Source organism: Thunnus thynnus, chromosome 12 (assembly GCF_963924715.1).
Source record: "Thunnus thynnus chromosome 12, fThuThy2.1, whole genome shotgun sequence".
NCBI lineage: Eukaryota > Metazoa > Chordata > Actinopteri > Scombriformes > Scombridae > Thunnus > Thunnus thynnus.
Window position 1 is genome coordinate 21,910,915 of NC_089528.1, and position 21,684 is coordinate 21,932,598.

The following is a 21,684-nucleotide window of genomic DNA, read 5'->3' on the forward strand; positions in this document are numbered from 1 at the left end:
CGGTGAGGGTACTGCATTATTGTAAAGACTGAAAGCGATCAGGAAACAGCAAAATAAGGCTGATATCTGAAAGTACAAACAGGAACACAGGAGAGAAATTTCAGGTGCACTGGTGTGACCAATGAAAATATTTAATTATACTTGACAGATTTTGGTTGCCCTGTTATCAACAGAATTAAATGCATCAGCGTCCTGTAATTCCCTCTTGTGGCAGCAGAGGACGCTGTTGCTGATGCTCAGCAGATGTTACATAGTCTTGCTTTAACACATGAAATAACCATCAATGACCTCAGTTATGTCCCCTCAATGAAAGTCATGTCGCAATACCTGCATATTTACTCTTCTCATAATTATATTAATTTTCATACAAAACAGTACAAAACATTTAATATTGCTGACCTATCCAGAAACTGAGGTCGTCATTCTGAATATACAGTAAAACTATTTTATTTCATTAGTCCGTAGAGTGCTCAAGATAGATGACACTAACCTGCCAGAGGACCGTACAAAAATGGTGGAAGAGGATTAAGAAGGGGACACTAATAATGATACACCAAACCAAACCCAGGCCAGAGTGATGGAGATAAAGCAGACTGCTCAGGAAAAGTGTTTTCTCATGTGCCTACTATTCATTTAACCTGCATTTAACCCAGACTATTCCTAGGCCTTCAAATATGTGGTCATATTAACTGCAATGTTAGACAATTCAAGTACAATGTAGATTTAATAGCTATTGATTTTGATCCAGAAAGTCATTTCTTTTTTAGAAAATATTACAATTGAAAACTGATTTGGCTATGGAGGGCCCCTCTACCTCACAGCGCTTACATTACTTCCCTAAATTAATTTGTCATCTTCATATTAGAAGTCCTTAGCTTTATTCAAAGTGGGATTATTAATGTCATTAATGTCATATTATTGATGTCTTTTTATCTGCACGTTAAAAATATTAATTTAACAGTCTTTGAAATAGTATGAAATGCTCCTTTTTGTGTCGTCTCCTCAACGACTATGTTTAAAAGATAAAGATGTTAAATTAGACTTTAAGTGAAGGAAGTATTAACCGTGGGTCAACAAGTCCTAATCTGGATGAGTAGAGGGAGGGTTAAACTCCTTTAACTATTGTGACAAACCAAAAGATTAAAAGATAAAGTACCTGAATGCTCTGAACATTTCTTTTCCCCTTTCCTAATGACTTTGTCTGCACCAGTTCAAAATATTAAATAAGCAGGATTCAAAGTAGCATAGTAGGACAAATGCATGGGATTAAAAATAAGGAAATTTAGGAATACGTCCTATGCAGGAACATCAATGATGCACTCTTATCTCTATCTGCACACCTTGACATAGCAGGTATGTTGAGTTGCTTGTACTGCACCTATAAGGAAAAGCAAATAGATTACATACATCATCGGACATACTGTTTAATCTAGGATTAAACTTTTACCCTGATACCTGCTTGGCCCCTCTATCGCTAGATACTAATTAGATTACTAGTTTCATTTAATGTACATTTTTTAAAAACAATTATAGCCTTTTGATTTTCTTATAGCATTATAGCATTTTGAAATTCTAAAATAAAAAATGTAACTTTCATTATGTCTGTAAACAAAGCCTAAGCTTGAAGCCAGGTAAAATAAAAAAAGGTTATATTATGTACTACCTCACACAAACTGATAATAGACTTGCACATCTGACAGTACAGACTGTACAGTATTTGAAAGAGTCAGCTTCCCCTCACATTTCAGCCAGAGCTGATCACATGGTCAGTCGCTCAGCATTTTACCCTCCCTTTCCATCATCTCCCTGTCATCCCCCTGCTGCTCCCCATCCCCCTTTCCCCCTGTAAGCTGACACAGCGCCTTTAAACATTATCCGCTTTCTTCCTAATAGGATCTCAGGGGCTTAAATTGTCATCTGATAAAACTAAGGAGCTTGATAGCTATGCTGCACCCTCTTAACCAATTTGTACTCAATTAGGATAATGGGGAAACAAGCAAAGAGGGACAGCTTTAATATATTAATGTGATAAAATGATTATCAATTTCGCTTGCCAACGACTTGGGTGGTATTAGGAGCCTCTTGCAGGTCTCATATGAATATTATCCATTAATGTAGTGGGCAAAACAATAGATGATATTAGAAACATCTGAACTAGATCTGAGTAGGTGTTAAACATTATGTGTCAACAGGTGCATAGCATTTCCAAATACAGATGTGGACACACAAAGGTCACAGTAAACATTGTGACTTGATAAACAGGTGTAATTTATAAGACATTCAGGTGTATCATTTCCAGGGTCTGGCAAGAATTATACATGCTGGCTCACACTATTTGAACCTAGCCATCATTAATGCTAATAGTTATACTTGCGTTTTTCTTGCTACGACAAGACCACCATACAGATGGAGACAACTGCAGTGACAACGCTCCTGGGTCAGCCTGGAGAAATCAATATTTAAACTGAAATAAACTAAATCAGATTTCTTAAAAAACACATTTAAAGCATACAAGGTGGGATCTTGTAGCATCTTCTGACATACAGCTTTGTTCCCCTCATTTTAATATGTAAATATATAATATTTTTTAAATGTAAATATTTATTGTGTAGAAACGTAAAATTGATGTATACATTTGCTTATGAGGTTTGAAAAGTCTTCAAGAAGTAAGAGGACTTCACCCAGATGTTTTATCTGGTTAAACATAACCCTGACACTGCTAAGTGGGAATTTTAGAAGGTGTATTCGACAATCAGCTGAAGTCGAAGTCAGGTTAGCTGAAACGGATTGCAGATACATGTAGTTTGCTGAACATGTGAGAGTCAATTGACAATACCACCTGATCTTTTTTTATATCATCATTACGTACTAATACACTGTTATAAGATTCAATGTTGGTTTGTAAAATCATTCTGATACCTCAAAGTTTCTGACATATACTATATATATTTTTACATATCTTTTTATGAAAATCATAACTCTCTAAATTTTGTGACAACTGGATGTTCTGAATCACACACAATGAATCTTCTCACTTGCATCACTAATTGATGACACTAATTATCATCCTCTAAGTCCATTGACTGTCTTATGGTATCAGCTTACTAAAGCAATTAATGCTTCTTTCAATGTTTTATCTTGCTAAAAGACAATTTCCAAAATAGAAATCCTGGTTGACATGACAGAACACCTAAATTAATTTGTGATAATGTTTTAAAATATTCATGAAAATGCCTTGTTAACTAATGAATAAATTAATGAAGAGCACACGTTGCACCCTGCCAACACACATTGACTTTCTTTACAGTAACCATATGGCAGAGCCTGGGCACATGCCAACTCCTTTACTTTATTTCTTTCTTCTAGTAGCAAAGCTTGTTGTTCACAGGCAAAAGTAATGGGCTTTGCAGTCTTTGCTTTCTTGGAAAACAACCTTGACAACCAAGAAAAGGTGTTCAGCCAAAGCCACTTAACCCACAGCCATTCTGCCCATAGAGAGCATTGGCAATTCAGATCAGTGTTGCCAGGCGGCTTTAAACTTGTTAGTATTCAAAATTCCTCGTCTGCTTAGGCATGAGACAATCATGCAGGCAAACTTTCTGGGAATCTCCCCGAGTCCAAGAGGATGGCATATCCATAGATGGAAGACCCTCATTAAGCGTCTTTAATGAGTGTCAAAATGTATTTAAAAATTAATTATAATCAATAGTTATTATTTTTTACACACACCACCTGTTAGACACTACAGCAAATTTTCATGGACTGCTAAGTCTATGAAAAGTGGAATGAATATGAACATGTAATAAATGTGTACCAACAGATTTTACTCATCTTCTTGGTAATTGTAGGCATTTTCAAAAACAATGCCCTATTGCAAAAATAATCCACATAGAACGCATGGCAGAGTAAACAAATGAAAACTTAAAAACAGTATTTCCTTACTTTCAAAGCAGTCTGGCAGTCCTAATAATGACATTAATTCTTGGAAACTTTACAGTATGTATAAAATCACTGAATATAATAAAAGTCAGTATTTGATATATGATTTGTTGCATGGCTGATGCTTCAGACTTCTCTTAAAACCACTTCAGAGACAATTTTTTTTCTTCAATTTTTTGCTTTCTCAGATTTTATACACCTGACATTCTGTAGGAAAAACTACCTTGTGCACAACTTTTCCATGCTGGATTTTGCTTTTGCCGTGCAAAGAACTCCTAAATATATCTTCAGATGGGAGGAGTGAGGTCAGAGGAAATCTCTAGTGAAGTCTTTAGGCTCATTAAGGATAGGATTGATCTCTGCAACACCTACTGTAGCTGCCACAGCTTTGGTTGTGCCAGCTGGCAGAGGAGAAACTGCAGGTTGCAGGATAAAATGCCCCCAATGCCCCCAACCCAGTTCCACTGTGAACCATTAGAGCAACAAGATTATTCATAAAACAGGGCCACACTATTTGTTATTTTTTTATCTGACTCATGTAAACAATATGAGTGTGTGTCACAGTCTCAACTGAAACACTTTAAAGGGGCTTTAACGGGACTTTTAATAAGGACAGGGTTCAACATTCATCTTGTACACTTATTGCTCATACAGTATTTGAAATGATTAGGTTAAATGGTATGGGAGGATTGTCCCATTTTACTTTTCTGGACCTAGATGTTGTTATTTTTACTTCTTGTCACTCCCTCTTGTATAAACATGAAAAATGCAGGATGCTTTGACTATTATTACTATTATAAATCGCATCTTCTTAGCTGTGTACTATTTATAGTAACTCAAGTAGACAATTCATCTGAATAGGAAACCTTCATAACATTGCTCATTCTTTATTTCCACAAAAAAATTGTCATTAAATTTGCTTTCAACCACAAGTGATTCATTTATTTTTCCAAATGCAACAATGCTCATAAAGAATGGTCTGCTTGAAAAAAAAAAAAAATTATGAATACAAGTCTTTACAGTCTGTAGCCATTCAAGTTAAAAGTCCATCTCTGTGTCTTTTCTCCCTTACATTGTCTATAATGAAGGGATTAGTGGAAACTCTCAGTACAAGCCATTATCTTTCAAACAATAGATTTTTTGAAAGTTTTGTCAAGGCTTCATTAGCAATGGCCTCCCTCTGTGGTCTGAATGCAGGACACATTTGGAGCAATTACTTGACCAGAAAACAACTGTCAGTCATTCTTAAAGGGGAAGGATTCCAATTAATAAACCTCTTAAACCCTTTGGTTTTACTACCATTCCCCCGCAAGCTTTGGTGTCCTGTGTGGTTAAGAAGAGTTTTGTCAGGAGAGAAAGACATTACATATGCTTGTTGCACAGGGCTCCAACAGTATGTCCTTTGCTCACTTGTGTGCAGGGGATTTCAAGGACTTAACAGGGAGGAACAAGTGCCTACAGTAGATATTGTCATTTGTGTACTTATGGACTACAGAGACACGATGTGCGCAGCGTAACTTGTGATAGAACCTTGAACGAAGGTAAGATTAATTTATTTACTTTCTTTATTGTGCATTTTGTCATTCATAACAGATACTGATGTATGGGTTTCCATAAGGTTCATTTGTTTTCAAGTAAGAGATTAAAATATTGTTTAAGTGCAGCTTGCTTATTGGTGGCTCACAAGATGTCTTTGGGTAGATTTTAAACCAAATTACTGCATACTTATGTAAAAACTTTAAAAATGCTGAGGTTAAAATGTGCTATGTAGATAAAAACTGATGTGAATCAGATTATTGGGTAATTGGGTTTGTTTTTCTAGACACTGTAAAAATAAGATATGCACTGATACAAAAAGTGTCTGTGCAGAGCAAAGATTCTTCACTGATTCACTCTAAAATTCCTCCTACTTTTATCAAGGTTTGTTGACAAAATAATGCCCTGCTTGTAGTCAACAACATATGATCGTAACAGAACTTTTACAAAGATAGCATCATTTGATGAAGTTTCTTGAGGTAGAAAAACATTGAATTTATGGAGGAAATTAACACTCACTATTTGAAGTACTTGTGCTACTTTAAGTATCTTAACAATCAAAACAAGGGAACTTGCAGCCAGAACGGATCTCATTTCCACTACAACAACTGAAGCCTATAAAGACTAACAAGCTATTCAATGATTCATTAAGTGTACAGAATGTGTCATGTCATTTTTTTCTTTTCTCTCACTTACTCGTTTGCAGACAAAGATGTGAGTTTGTACTGCTTTTTCACAAAAACCATATTCAACCTCACTGAAGTGATCCCTGAAGAATACGGCCCTCACGCTTCACATAAGGCTGTTCCATTGCATGTGACGCAGCTCTCTACAACAACTGCTCTGCCTTGTCTCATTTTGGGTTTTTTTTTTCCTGACAAGAAAGAGAGAAAGTATCTCCAAAGGCTCGGATGCATTTGTCAATGGATACGCTCGGAATAGTGGACGACAGTTGCCTGGACAACTATGATATGGCAAAAGGTGCTGGTTCAAGCACTGGAGGTAGGGTCCACAGCATTGATGTCATACTGGGATTCACTAAAGACCAGGACCCTTTACTCCATTCAGTAGGAGATGATGAGGGCCAAAAAGCCAACGGAGAAAACCCACAGCACCCTGAGAAGCAAGACCCATCAGATCCCTATGGCCATCTTTCAGAGCTGCGTGACAGCTCTCAACATTCTTCCTATCATGGTGAGTCTTTTCAGAAAAGAACATATTGTGTTGTACAAACAGTCTCAGATGCATTTCTTCATGATCACAGTCAGTTCAGGGATTTTATCTTAGACTGTGCAGAGAGTGACATTGGACATATATAAAGTTTATTGAGGTCTCTTGGTGTATCTCTGGTTTAGAATGCAATACTCCCACACTGTTTTCCATATATGTTGGACCAGTATCCTTCCATAACAAAGTTCAATATCATGATGGTTGTGATTGTCTGTAATGACAGCGATGTGAAGTAATAAGGGCAGCAATTTTGGTGAGTGCAAAAGGAGGAGCACAGAACTACATTTAAATGAAGTTATATTTGTGTGATTCCATCTTAAGATAATACAAAAGTTACCTATGATTTTAGGTGACTGGACTCTCATATTTACAATACAACGATAAAAATACAAGAGCCAGCAAAAGACAAGCTTGACCGATGGAAAACCTGTGTTTACTATACTTCTGTGTTCAAGCTATACTTCTGAATCTTGATTTTAATATTAGATGTAAGTTCTAAAAATTCCTTGAATCTATAAATGGCTTATATTGAGAAATATATTCAAAACCACGAAACAGTGTTGTTGTTTTTTATCAAGTGGAAACACACCATCATTTTAAACAGAGGACATTTTGATTTGTTAACATAAATTATGGTTACATTCCAATCAGATGTTATAGTACCAGGGCCCTGGCGCTGTGCATGCTAGCCTCCTGGCACACCACAAGTGGACCAGAGCCATGTAATTAGTTACACTTGTACTCTACTATGTCCACTGCAAGAAAAGTCAATTCAGCTGACATATCTGTTGTCTTTGGTAATTTTGAGATGTTGAGCAAATTCAAAATAATTATAGCAAAACTTGTTAAGTTGGTTGAAATAAAATATTTAATACTGTATGTGATAGCAATATTCTGCATATGTAGGATGTAAAAGACTTTCTAAATTTAGCTTACTCTGCTCCAGACTTGTTTATGTTTAATAGCTTAAAATATGAACAGTATATTGTCATCGGAACAACCTATGTGACCAGTAGAGTAACCGCAACAGATACAAGCTGATGGGTGAGCTAGGATAGAGCAGTTCTCTCCAATGGAGGAGCTGGAATGCATGGGAAGTGGAGAAGCGCATTATGCAACAAAGATGATTTGTTTTTTTGAGGTTTGATGCCTTTTTCTGTCAGGAAACTCTTCACTGTTGTATCCCATTGTAAACAATACAAGCTGAGCACTGCTTTGACTTTTGGCATGCTAAAAACTTGTTGCTGATACCTTTGAGAGTTTTATAAATCAAAGCATAATTTTGCAACACTTTTGATCCCTCGGGCAAAATTAGCTTTACTTTATTAAATTTTGTCCATAAACAAGATTGATGTGGCAGTTTAGATACTTATATGGTGCTTTACCCTAGAACTTTACATAATGTGGAAAAAACAAAGGTTTTTTTTCATTCAGCCCCACCCCCCAAAAACAGCTTTTGCTGCTTGGCATCATTATTCCAAACCAATGATCTGTTGACCATCTTGCCTAAAACGATTTGGTATGATTAACAAGCTTTGGTGCATCACACACATGGCTCACTTGCTCTACATCCATTTCTTGGAAGACACAATCTGGACTATGACTGTTTACTTGGCTTGTGAAGAGGCCAACTAAAGTCCCTTGTTAGATTAGAGGAGGCGGGGACTCACAGGTTTAACTGGTAGCATCTGTTACTATGGGATTACTGCAGGGGAAGAATTCAGTGAAAGACGTGATGTCATTTGGGCTTGCCAAACCCCTGGTGTTTCTCAACTGTATAAAGGGCATCAGACATTAAGCTGTTTTTATCACGAGGAGAAGAGTTAAGATTTCACTTAAGACGTGTGTGTTGAAAAGCTACATACATTCATCTTGAAATTTTAAACAATCACGTCATCTTAAAATTAGACATAAGATAATTTATTCGACTACAGAGAAAGAAATAAAAGAGCAAGAAAAAGTTTTACTACTAGTGTTCAGAATACGAGGCTATTTCTATGTTTTACTGTTGTCACAGAAGGCTGAATTAATGAAATAGTAAGAGAGGAGAGTGACCCAGTTGTTGGAAATGCTGTGGAATGTGAACCATGTTTATGCAAATCTGACCCCGATTTGAAAGGATGCAACTTCTTACAAGTTTGGTGTCCAATGCTGCTGACATTGGTAACAACATTTCTGGAAAAAATAGGATTATTTTGTGAATTGGTCCTCTGAGAAATTATTTGGCTGTGGTGTTCAGCTGTTATAAACAAAATATTTGAATCATTTAGAATTAATAAATAGGGGTGAATTCTGAAAGATTCACTGTACTGTATTGTAACTGTTGACATTATTACTATTGGGTAATGCACAAAATAGAAAGTCTCTAAACTGATGTAGTCTTTGACTGAGCCAAATAAGATTTGTCAAAATGGTAGTGTTGCCAAAATGTAAAGACTGTTTACTGGCTACAAGTTGCACACCTGTTGGTTGTTTAACAATGTTACATTCATTTTATTAGATGTTAATAGATATGAATACTGACACTCTACTTAACCCTGATTTACACTTAAATTTTTGTTGTCTATATTTTTGTATGTTACTAATGAGGCAGAATTACTCATTCAAGCAAACAAGTATAAATTGTTGCAATATGTAACACAGCATAACCATATCATAACCCTAAAGATGTAAACATGTTGCCAATGAGGAGTGCTTTTTAATTTCATCTTGGTTTCTGACATCCACAATGAGAAAGGCAGCTATAACAAACATTCTTCCCCTTCAAGTGTGAAAATTTCAGATGGTTAATGATGCCTATTTTGGTCTTACTATCTTCTTCATCATTTTAGAATCAGACCTTTTCTCCAGTGACAAGTGTGATGGAGAAATGAGCAACATGCAAAAGGAGGAAGACATTGCTGAGGGATCTCCCGACATGGCCAAAGAGGAGGAGCACGCTAAAAAGAAACACAGAAGGAACCGTACGACCTTCACCACCTATCAGCTTCATGAGCTGGAGCGAGCCTTTGAGAAATCTCACTACCCAGACGTCTACAGCCGTGAGGAGTTGGCAATGAAGGTCAACTTGCCTGAGGTTCGGGTTCAGGTAAAGACTGTGATATCCTAATCTCCAGCATACCACATTTAATCATAAGATAATTTATTTTATTTTGCACCTAGCTGCAAAAACAGTTGTCATTTTTTGGGACAAATAGGTTTAATCTACAACAACTCTCATAAAACCACTGTTCCCAGCTCTAAATCTGTTTCACTACAGCTCTGATTGGCAACAGAATCAGACATATATATTATTTATTTCAAGGATATATTTCAATTCAAAACCGATTCTTGATTCAATAAATAGAAAGTGGCGCACTATTTTTAGGCCAGTGCATTGTGTGTCAAACTATTGATTTGTGTCCTTTGTCCACTGAACTGAAATATAAAACATAACTGACAGATACGCTAACTGGTCTTGATGAAGGTCACTGTCTGACAAACAGAAAAAAGCAGAGAAACTTTTGTGATTTAAAAAAAGTTAACTGCATTCATTTTGAAGCATGTTACAGTCTTCTGCCTGTATTAGAATAATCACATTAAAGTGTAATTTAATGACCAACATCACTAGTTAAATATTTTTTGCAAAAACAGAAGTTGGTGTGTGTGTAATGGAGTAAGAGGGGAAAAAGTGTTGGGTCTCCAGTAGAGGAGAGCAGCCTCTCGGATGCAACGCTAGTACCGGGAAAAGACATTGCACAGAACATTTAACATGAAACCGACTACAGCCTGAGTCTTTTTCTTGGTTGATTTTGTGAAGTGTTGCAGTGTGTGTTGGTCAGCCGCTCTCATTTGCTAGTGCTGGAGTTTGATGCTCCACTTCACTATCATTAGTCTCTGAGTGATGGTGCACTATCACAAAATACTTTGTCTTGGAAAGCTAATTATTACGTTATTAACTCGAAAATGCGCCCAAAGGCTTGCCTTTTTGTAAGATGAACTACAAGATTACTCTTGCATGTGCACGCTGTACACCGTCCAGGAGCTGCATAACCCTCGCAGTTGAGTTCCACCTTTTTTTGTTCAATCTGTTCAAAACATAATATTATTAATAAATACTGTTACAGAAAATGTTTTTGGCCGTTTTGAATCGATTCAGAATCATAGAAGATGAGAATCTCAATTCTTATGTGAATCGCGTTTTTCACACACCCCAAGTGTTACCATCAGACAACACAGTGTGGCAGACAGCTCAAACTCTGAGATTGATTGTATTTTTTCTGATGATGATTTTTGCCATTGTGTCTTAGTGCCTCCATGACACTGCACCATCTAACCTCATTGCATTTATCTCTGTCCAGGTGTGGTTTCAGAACCGGAGGGCCAAGTGGAGACGTCAAGAAAAGATGGACACCAGCACCATGAAGCTGCACGATTCCCCTATGCTATCCTTCAATCGTCCACCGATGCCTCCCAACGTGGGGCCAGTGGCTAACCCGATGCCCCTAGATCCCTGGCTCACCTCACCCATTTCCAGTGCCACACCCATGCATACCATCCCAGGGTTCATGGGCTCACCTCAGGGCCTGCAGCCAGCCTATCCGAGCCACAGCTTTCTCAACACCCCACCTGGCATGGTCCAAAGTATGCAGCCCATGGGCCCACCTCCCTACCAGTGCCCGCCCAGCTTCAACGACAAATACCCAATGGAGGACGACAGGAGTTCCAGCATCGCAGCACTCAGGATGAAGGCCAAAGAGCACATTCAGTCAATGGATAAAACCTGGCAACACATGTGACCTGATGAAGCACTTTTGAGTTGCTCCAGTGAATGTTTACAAACTTCTTTTCGACTGTTTATTTCATACAACGGAGAGGATTCATGAAGACAAGGAGTTCAAAAGTCAGATATTTTTCAATGACACTAAAGAATAACTCTGGAAATTAATTTCTTGGGATTTTTTAAAATTCACTTTAAAAATGTTATTAATTTTGTATGAACAACTTATCAACCCTGAGGGAAAATGATCAAACCTCTGTGGGTCAATTTTCTTTAGACTTGGACGGGAAAGAGTTTTCCTGCCTTATACACGACTTTTAAAGGACCTCCGTACCAGACATATACATTTTTAACTGCTACACTGTTTGGGAACACACTCTTGTTTTAATAAAAGACAATCCTCTACATTAATGTTTTGATCGACACTTCAAAATTGTGTGTCAAGACTAATTTTGTATGTTTTCATGCATTTCAGACAGTACCAACAAACTGCAATATAGTATATGAAAGGCTAAGTGGAGTCTTGTAGCAACATTTTTGTATTTGGAGTTATAACGTGATGACAAATTTCAACAATTTAAACAAGTTTCCTGTCTTAAATGTGGGGTGTTCTGACTGTTATGTGGATGTGAGGTACTTTATAAATGAGGTGATACTGACTTAAGTCTGTGTACCTTGTTGTAAGATTTTGCTGCTCACTTTAAGTGATAATATCTTCATGAGGATTGATGAACACTGCTGCGCTTTGACATGGTTTGCTGGTACAGTTTCTAGTTCTCAAAATTATATAGCTTTGGTATAAATTTTGTTTGTTTTAACAGATTTCTCTCCCTGTATGTCTGTTTGGTTGCGTTTACTCTTTGTCCATCTTTTGAACAAATGTGCACCAATGGTTGGTCATTTCTACTATATTTTCTACTATAGTTTCTTAAAGTGAAAAGAAAGTGGGCACAGATGTGTATTTCATAACCTCTTCTCCCACATACATCTAAGTTTGATTTGGGTTTAAAGGCAATATTTGTATTTTTTTTACTTAAATTATTAAAATGGCCTTTTGGAGAGCATTTAGACCTGATGGGGGAGGTTGTCGGAAGTCACAGAGCGTAATCTGGCTCAGAGGCTAATTTAAACAGACAAGCATACCTCTTAACACCTAATTACTGCTTTTAAAGCGATTAACCCCGGATTCTCAGCCATAGACAGGATGCCCTCAGATGCACCTGAAAAACCCTTTTCAAGACCTGATTAACTTTGCCCCTCCCCTCAAACTTGCCAATTTATATTATCTCTAATTTACAGAAACAGCACAACATATCAATGTTCTTTATTGTGCACTGTCTTAATCTTCATCCTTGGTAAAGGATGCTCCTCATTTCATTGTTGACAAAATATTCACTGAAGTCAGGTGGATTTAGAGTGAGAAAGTTAATGGGAGCTGGCAACTTCTCTTACCTCTTGAAAGTAGAGCAGTTTGATGTAACTAGAGGGAGATGACGTTGAGATGACGTTGCACTGACGCTGCTCAGATAAATACTGTGAGGTCATGGTGATAATGCGTGTCTGTTTTTATAATGTATTTGGTGTGTGTGCATTGCAGTGATGCAGAGGGGTGCTGGGCAAGCAAAGCACTATTGAACACTCTGGCTGTGCTTTGAAGCAAATCTATCCGTCAGTGGAAATCTACTGTGGACACCATAATGAAGTTTAAGGAACAGTTATCATCTACATCACTACAGAACATTAACTGTGTATGATGGCCTTTAGAAATGGCAGCATCTACACTGTCAGTTTTATAGGTTTGGTTTTATATTTAGTTATAATCCCTGTTGACAACAGTGGACTAAAAGCCAAAGAAACAAAAAGGCACATTTCTTATTAACAGAGAACACATTTATGAATGTGTATGGTTGTTTATTATTTTAAAGCATTTTTTTCATCAGTTTTCAACATTATTATATACTAATTTCTAGTCCTTTCAAGTTTTTAGGATGTGACTTTCATTTTCCATGTGCAAAAGAAAAAATAAAGTTACGGTAGCACCACTGTAGAAGCACTTCAACTGTGGATCTTGTTTTTCTTTCCACACTCGCATTAGTAAGACACCAACATGACTTAGTGCCGTTAATGAGCGCTGGTGTACAATAGGCCATGTAAGCTGTGACAGAGCGAGCTGGCCTGATGGAGGCCTGTTGTGTTCGTTCAGGCCTGTGGAGCTTTGCCAGGCCGTTAGGCAGATGAAACTCCACTCCATCAGGCCCAACCAGGGGTGTCAGGAGGCCCCGCCTGCTAGGCTGCAGAGGCCACAAGGGCTCAAGCTCTAATTGCCCTCCAGTAGCCTGCGTGGCTTAGCTGCCCCAATTTATTTTGGATGAAGGTTTGCATAGAAGTCTATTTTGCATGTGAGCCCTTTACAGGGATGTATTAGTAGGGTAGATAATCTAAACTTAACGTACCAACCATTTTGTCTGACACAGTCAACTTCTGTTTTAAGTTGACATCAATCAGGTGCTTCTGTCATATGCTTAAAAACTTTTATCAATAGTAAAAGAGACGTAGAGGTTGAGGGTAGGAAACTGTTAAATATTGAAACAGTGGTTTTAAGAGAGGTTCAGTATATCAGGGAAGGAACAATGGTGTGAAAGAGGTGAAAATGAAAAAATCTTCTGTGTGCAATGTTATGCTTATTATATTTAATTTGGGCCCTAAAATTGCACCAGAGCACCACATGAGCTGACCAGAGGGACAGAGGGTAAAGTGCTGAGAAAATAGTAGAAGACAGTAAAATATTTTTGCACGCACTGGTTTTTAGTCTTAGTGAGGGGAATGTATCAATTGTGCTAAAAGCAGCTTTGCAGAGGTAAAGAAGTGAGTAAAGCCCTCTTATTTGCACTAGTATGACTGAAAGTGTGAAAGCCAACGACTTGCTTAGGCAGTATTGCATTAGTAGTAAACTGATGAAGAGTTGGTTTCAAACTTGGACAAATGATCTTTTACAATATATCACTTAAAATGGGACAAAAATAAACACTGATGTTAAAAACATTTATTTTGGAAACAGTCGTGTCCTAGTTTTTATGTACTTAATGGGCTGCTACTGTTCAAACCTTCAAGAATGTGTTTAGACTAGATAGAAAACTTGCCTCCTGTCTATACATATCATCTGACAGTAAAGTAATAAGAGTGTTTGAATGTAGATATCCTGACCTTGTTTTCCAGCTACAATTTTAAAATGCTACTTTGACTCAGGGCACGATATAAGTGAGTCATGAGCAGACGGCTCTTTATTTAGTTGACTTTTGGGACAACATAATAAGAAAATAATATGAGGGTGTTATCAAACAGTATGTAGGCCTCCTAACACCTCTGCACTATGAATAATAATTGCCCAGAACAGGTATATTTGTATACTGTAAAAAGTTCATTTTCTGACTGTTTTACTATTAGTTGCTACCCTTTAGGTATGCAAGGAGAGCGTATACTAAACATTCATATCATTAATATGTCTGAGCACTGAGCTGTTTGGCATTACTATCAGTAGAAAGGATATAGATTAAAAGTGTTAGACTTTGTTATATTTAGTGATAGCTCTCTTTCACCACACCTTTCTCATGAAGACTTAATGTAGCAACACCGAATTTAGTAGGGACGCACTCAGAACTAGTAAATAATTACACACATTATTATGTTATTTGCTTGGCCAAGCGTGACCTTAGCTGGGGCCCAGGCTCTAGTTAACAGGCTGACTAGCAGGACGTGGTCCACGGTGGAAATAATAAGGGAAAGGAGCGGAATTAATTGGGTTTGATTAAGAACACTTTTCAAAGGGACACCATTTTCCCCTCTTGACATAATTGGGGATCACTCAGAGGGTGGGGGGGATTTGAAGGCTGGCGCCAGTTGCTCGTCTTCGTCCCAGTGTTCACTTTTAGGAAAAGGACATGTCACTCAAACAGCAACCCCTTCTTCACCTTACAGACACACATGTGCATAGCATACACCCACACACGTTAATGACTTAATTTTTCATTCATTGCATTGACTAACATTCACTAACTAATAACTAATTTTAGCCATAACTGATAAATGCCCAACTGACCATAATGCTGACCTGTAGAAACCATATTAGCAAGTGCTAATTGTAACTGAGGGGAAACCAAACTGGCAACATAAGGTTTGTCTTCAATATAGACAATCAACCGGCTTTACTGCCTTTGTCTATAACAGTATTTTCCAGAATCGGGGTTTCAAAATGAGGAACTGTATAGCTTGTTTGCAAAAAAATGTATATCGTTCTAAACCATACTAACTGGAAAGTAATTGTTGTGTTCAGTTTGAATCCAGTTTATTACAGTGGAATGGGTTAGTATAGAAATGACCATGTGTATGTTCAGTATGTTCCACACATATTTGTACTTAATCGTTGCCAATATTGGATAAGTACTGTACTTCTTTTAATCCTCAGGCACAACAAGCAAGTGACGCATTGGTTTGTGCACATAAGAACACCTCTCTCATTATTTTTCATGGGTCAGAACTACAATTCTTTCTAAATAACTGTATAGGATGAAATTGGGTGTTGAGAACTGTAAAGTTTCAATCAGTATTATCTTGCATTGTCATGATTCCCTTCTCTTGGCCTCTCTACAACAAGAGTTGCTTGCATTTCAGTACTGGTGTGAGTGTTGGCCTGTGTGGTCTGGTGCTTCGTCTTCTGAGGTGTTGGAGGTATCTGGCTTTATCTCTACTCTCATCCTGTATACAAAATGTGTCTGCATCAACATCTCATTCATTTTACAAAAAAAGCAAGAAGATCAAATAGGAGACTCTTACCTTGTTCCATTATACTTGCTGGGACTGACAGGATGGGAAGGCAACAAAAATGTGTTTGTGGCCGACTTGACCGCCTATCATCAGTAGATGTGATCTGTCCATACTGTTAAAAGTTGTTTCAGGTCCTGTGTGTACAGAACAGACATGGAGAGTTATTTAGACTGCTAAATAATTTTACACAGTAAGTTTTTTTCATGTTGTTTTCAGGATCAATTTTTGAACCACAATGGTGAGCAGGTGTAAAGACTTTTGTGAAAGTTAATGATTGGATACTTTATATGCACATAAATTGAACTATGAGTACTTATAACTACTAATGCTTGGAATATCTGTAATTTATAAGAGAGGATGTACACTAGTATCATTTACCTGTAGCCCTACTTGATTGGTGAGATTCCTCCAGAATTTCACTGTCAAGCGTTTTATGTCAGAAGGGAAAGAACTAAAGAGGAATTTACCAGGTTATGATATTACTGGTTTGAGTAGACTTAATGACAGCATTTAGACTTTGTGATCAGTTATTTAATTAAAATATAATTTAATTGCAACATTTGAGAGGCCATTCACAAAACCTGGCCAACATACTGACTGGCACACTGAATTAGATGCAAGAATGGTACAATGAAAACCTTATCACTTTGTACAACTTTAATGATTTGTCAACTAGTAGACAGTCCACTCTAAATGTTAAATCATACCCTTTGTTTAATAGTAAATCTTAACAATGAAATATAACAATATAATTAATAACATATCTTAAATAATAATAACATATCTTTACAGGTATCTGACGTGATTTTTTTAAAATTTTCCCTTTAAGCAGTATTACACATGAACAATGACATGCAGCTATCCCTCATGCGATGTCGCAAAGCAGGGCAACACCACGCAAGATCCAGTGGTCTGGTGCCTGGGTGGTAGGCAACACCACTGCTGTGATGTAATTCAAGTCTGTGCGCCTTGGTTTCTTGTAAATGGGGCAGACATAAAGCTTAGGATCCACGGGGGCAGTGGAGTTGATGGCAAACATGTGGATGACAGGCAGGGGTGTGAACAGCACTTTGGGTGAGGACTCGATGAGATGAATGTTCTTCCTGTCCCAGCCGGCACCGTCCAGGTACAGACCATAAACATAAACTCCCTCCTGTTGAGGAAAGGCAGTCAGTGAAAAGTGTATTTCATAAAAGAATAAACATTACTTGTTTGTGAAAAAATGTCTGTCTAAATTTATCAAGACTATAAGTGTTAGCTGAATTTGAGATTTATGTATTATTATAAGCTGGTGTTCTGCTAATATTTGCGTGCTTTCTGACTCACCGTAGGGGCAGCTGTTATCTCCTCTCTTGCCTGCTTCAGTACTTTGTTGTGCAGGGTGACTGTGTCCAGGGCCCAGCCTTTGTTTGCCCTTGTTACTTCTTGTCTCATAGCTGTTAGAAAACCTGCAATCATCAGCCAGGACAAAGATAGTTATAAATTGATATCAGTATTGTAATATGATATCAATTCAACCTCAGCCGATGTTGACATTTGCTTGGGGTCTTCATTTTAGGTCATCTTACCACCGACAAACTCAATATGCATCAATCAGTCAGTATGAATCTGTTGGAATTCATTTATTTTCCTTTAAGCATAAAACCACAGTGACTTAAGATGAGCATTTATACAACTAGTCTAGTCTTTAATCTGTTTATTGGTGGAAGACAATTTTAAAAATTGCCATATTCTACAAAAGTTTGTTACTCACCCTGTGGGTTGAAGAAACCTGTCATCCAAAAGGTTTTGGGCCTTCCTTCAAACACCCAGCAGTGGAACTGTTTGTTTCTCTCCAGAAGCTCAGTGAACCAAAAGCCAAGTGTGGATGACTCCCAAGAGATTTTCCTCCACAGGTTTGGCACACGGGCATCAAAAATATTGTCCAGGGCATCACGGAGGTTCTGGGAGTAAAGTACAGATCAGTAGTTTCACAGCACTTTGAACCCTCACAAAAAAACTTTTTTTTGAAAGATAGTTTGATGACCGTATATTCAGGAATACAAATAATTTTTGCACTTTGTTTTGTATTATTTTCAAAATAAAATGTTTCAGTATTATAATATGCACATATTCAGTGAATATTAATTGTCAAAACATGTTAGAACTGAATTACAAACATGTACTGAAGTTAGTATTTTAAGAAACTAATGGTGAAGCGCGGGTGTTTAAGAGTGATCAAAGGGATGACTCAGTGATCTGACCTCACTCATTATGATAGTGCCATCAATTGCCAGCTTCAGGTCAGTCAGACTAGTGCGCACTACACCGATGATCCTTTGCATTCGATCCACTTCCTGACGTAGGAAGATGTTCATTGGGTTCAGAGCACCCATCTTCAACAGTCGTGCTCTGACCTTAATCCATCAAAGTTGCATAGTTTAGTTTTTAGATTATAGTCAGTGCAAAGGTTGGTGACTAAAACCCTATAGACCAAACAAACGGACCTCATGTGGCACATAATTAGGGGGCAGTTTGTCCAACATATCCTCTGCCATGCTGTAAACAATGGACTCCCGAGTCGCTCCTGACCCCCCTCCACTTTCTTTGGGCTGGATATTTGTGATTGTATCGAGCACTTCAGCAGATGTGTTCGTCTGGTATCTGGTCAACATTGAACACCAAGCACAATGTGTGATTTTAGCAATATCATACATTATAAACAGTACTTGAGAGATTAAGCATAATATCAGCTTACGTGATGTCAGCATTAGGATGCAGCCCCAACGCTTGGGGTGAATCTATAGTAGGCAAGCTCTGGATATATTCCATATACTCCTCTACTGTCTTACACACTGGAATTTTGTAGCCCGTGTAGAAGCAAAATGATGGATCAAACATCTTTTTACTAAACCACACCTGCAATTAAAAATGTTAAATAGTTAAATAAAATACTGGATCAAAGAGAAATAATTGTCCTTTTAAAAATATGTTTTTAGTATTTTGGTATTATCCAGTACATTCAGTTGTTAATGGTGCTGTTGAATTGCATTGCTTTACATTATATTGTATTGTTTCCTATATGTAATCTACAAGAAATTCCAGATTAGGAAAAAATTAGATTATTACTCGAGCAAAACACTTCAGTAGGCGTTTGTCATAGTCATCTGTGACCCTTCCTCCATACTGAACTTCGGCTAGCATGTAACGCACAGTTACCCATGAGACATCCTGTGAGGAAAAAGCAAAAGGTGGTAAGTGAGGAAAGATGATAAGAAATTCTTAAAAATTAGACCTCTGAATCCTCACCTTCTTGGGACCACAATCATCCAGGTGTCTCTCAACAAATTCAACACTTGCAGTGAAATCAGCAGAGTTGAATTCATAAGGTATGTTCCAACCCAATGGTCCAAATTTGCGCCGTTCCTCAAAAAGGAAGCAATAAAACAATTTATCACATATTGAATCAAGCCACTGAGCATGAGTTAACACTAAAGAAAAAGACTTTGTGATTATGAAGACCTGTCTTCTCTCGCTGTCTTAGAGAGAACAAACTGAAAAAGATGAGCAGATTTGACATTATGTTGTTCAATCATGGATGAAGTGTGAACCTGAAGTGTGTGAACAGTAAAGCGCACTTTGCCTTTTTAAAACATTAATGGCTCAAATCATGATAGGCTATCAGAAGTATTTCATCATCATAACAAGTGATGAACACCAGAGAAATATATCAGATAATCATACAAAACATTCTGGGCAAGATTTATTGAGAAAATGGTGTTGCATTTATAATGTTAGTGACTTGTGAGTTCCACCAAGTTTAGCCACACCTTGGTCAGAATTATAATAAAATGGCAAGTAATACAACACACATTATATTATATATAGTAGAAATAGGATTTAGGAAGTTAATTTGTATACAATTGGTTTCTTAAATCCTATATATATAATTAAAAAAAATCAAATGAATTCTTTTGATCCTTCTGTGCTTCTAGTTTGAACTCTGCCAAGGTCTAAATATTTTGTCACTGGCTCCTCTAAATAAAGCTCCCTTTCCTCATCAGTGATCATTACCTGCACAGCAGTGTGGAGAAAGGCCACACTGTACAGCAAAGGCTTCCAGGTGGGCAGGTTGCTGACTTCCAACTGGATCTGTGAAATTCCTGCAAATGTTCGTTTCAAGCCAGCACGCACACCTTGGGGTGGATCGTTGGTAAACTTGATAGATGACTGGAGGTGAAGAGATGAAAAATGTTTGCTTGAAGCTTGTTCATGTACTGTACATGTTTATAAATTCATCACAGTATTTATAGAGGTTAGGTGTCACCTGTAGGAGTGTGATGGAGAATAGATTGTGTGGTTCCGTGGTAATCCACACCCTGAAAGTATCATGCATGGTCTCTGCTGTAGAGATTGTTTCTAGCAGTTCATCCATAAACTCCAGACCCAGGTGGCAGTTCTGCAGAAGGACCCAGCCTCCCTACGTATATCCAGACACAGATCCCACAGATCAGGTCAAGTAGTCAGCCATCAATGTAATACTTGATCAACTCAGAATACACACTTGTGCCATTGACATCTGAACGAGCTTCCTTGCATGCACCTCCTGCCCTTGCCCCATGGATATAGCTCTGCATTCTGTAAGACACAACAATATAGTGAGAACATGACACAAAGTAAGCAATTGTCAGGGTTAAGATGAGACACTTAAAACAATGGAATATTAATACAGGAGTAATGCTCACCAAGTTCAAGTTTCTTTGCAAGTCCTTCAATTTGTTCAGTGGGATCTGAGCCCATGGAAAGGAAGCAAATTAGTGGGGTGCGAGGGTCACTCTCCTCCCATGTGCTGTGAAGGTTCAAAATGACTGGCTCCGCAAACTTCATGCCCATGGATTCTCCCACATACTTTCTGGCCTGAGACAAGGTACGATCAGGACACCAAGACCTGTAAAAAAATGGATTGTAGGATGATTGAATGAAATGTTATATTGTGTATTTGAACACATGCAGTGAGCAATGTGACTGGCAGCAGGGCTCAACCTTATTAGCAAAAGTTTGTTGAAGACATCAAGGGCGTTGTATCCATCTGGGATGACACATTCCTCTGGAGCATCAGCATTTAGCCATGCTTTCCAGGCCTTTCCATTTTGAGACACCTACAAAATATGTAAATAGCAACACTTTTTAAAGACACATTTATGAATAAATCAGATGAAGATATGATATAATCCATAGAGCTTTAGCTCACCTGGTTTATAATGTTAGAGAACTGTTGCAATTTGCTGAGTTCCACCAAGTTAAGCCATACCATATCAAGGATCCAACTGAATGGCTTTGAGGGACATGTCTTCAGGTCCAGAGCTGCGCCACCTATATGTATATATAAGATGTCAACATGTTAAAATACACTATAGAAA

At 37.7% G+C, this 21,684-nt stretch overlaps 2 protein-coding genes across 4 annotated transcripts in view; one reads left to right on the forward strand and one right to left on the reverse strand.

Moving 5' to 3' along the window:
- The first annotated feature begins 4,306 nt into the window (after positions 1 to 4,306).
- Positions 4,307 to 13,516, forward strand: rx2 (retinal homeobox gene 2). The gene is made up of 4 exons (XM_067606334.1): positions 4,307 to 5,480; positions 6,182 to 6,669; positions 9,537 to 9,793; positions 11,046 to 13,516. The coding sequence occupies exons 2-4, from the start codon at positions 6,387 to 6,389 to the stop codon at positions 11,481 to 11,483; spliced, it is 978 nt and encodes a 325-aa protein (XP_067462435.1). The 5' UTR covers positions 4,307 to 5,480; positions 6,182 to 6,386; the 3' UTR covers positions 11,484 to 13,516.
- A 3,408-nt stretch (positions 13,517 to 16,924) lies between these two features.
- The window catches only part of LOC137194440 (dynein axonemal heavy chain 8-like), a 41,364-nt gene continuing 36,604 nt past the window's right edge, over positions 16,925 to 21,684 (reverse strand). For all 3 annotated transcript variants that reach the window (XM_067606337.1, XM_067606336.1, XM_067606335.1), the window contains exons 80-93: positions 21,516 to 21,637; positions 21,308 to 21,423; positions 21,010 to 21,212; positions 20,829 to 20,902; positions 20,592 to 20,744; positions 20,339 to 20,494; positions 19,574 to 19,690; positions 19,394 to 19,495; positions 19,023 to 19,183; positions 18,772 to 18,928; positions 18,529 to 18,681; positions 18,039 to 18,228; positions 17,612 to 17,733; positions 16,925 to 17,438 (exon numbers count right to left, since the gene is read on the reverse strand). In XM_067606337.1, coding sequence (XP_067462438.1) covers positions 17,151 to 17,438; positions 17,612 to 17,733; positions 18,039 to 18,228; positions 18,529 to 18,681; positions 18,772 to 18,928; positions 19,023 to 19,183; positions 19,394 to 19,495; positions 19,574 to 19,690; positions 20,339 to 20,494; positions 20,592 to 20,744; positions 20,829 to 20,902; positions 21,010 to 21,212; positions 21,308 to 21,423; positions 21,516 to 21,637 — 2,114 coding nt within the window. In that variant the 3' untranslated portion in view covers positions 16,925 to 17,150. The remainder of the gene's footprint in view (positions 17,439 to 17,611; positions 17,734 to 18,038; positions 18,229 to 18,528; positions 18,682 to 18,771; positions 18,929 to 19,022; positions 19,184 to 19,393; positions 19,496 to 19,573; positions 19,691 to 20,338; positions 20,495 to 20,591; positions 20,745 to 20,828; positions 20,903 to 21,009; positions 21,213 to 21,307; positions 21,424 to 21,515; positions 21,638 to 21,684) is intronic.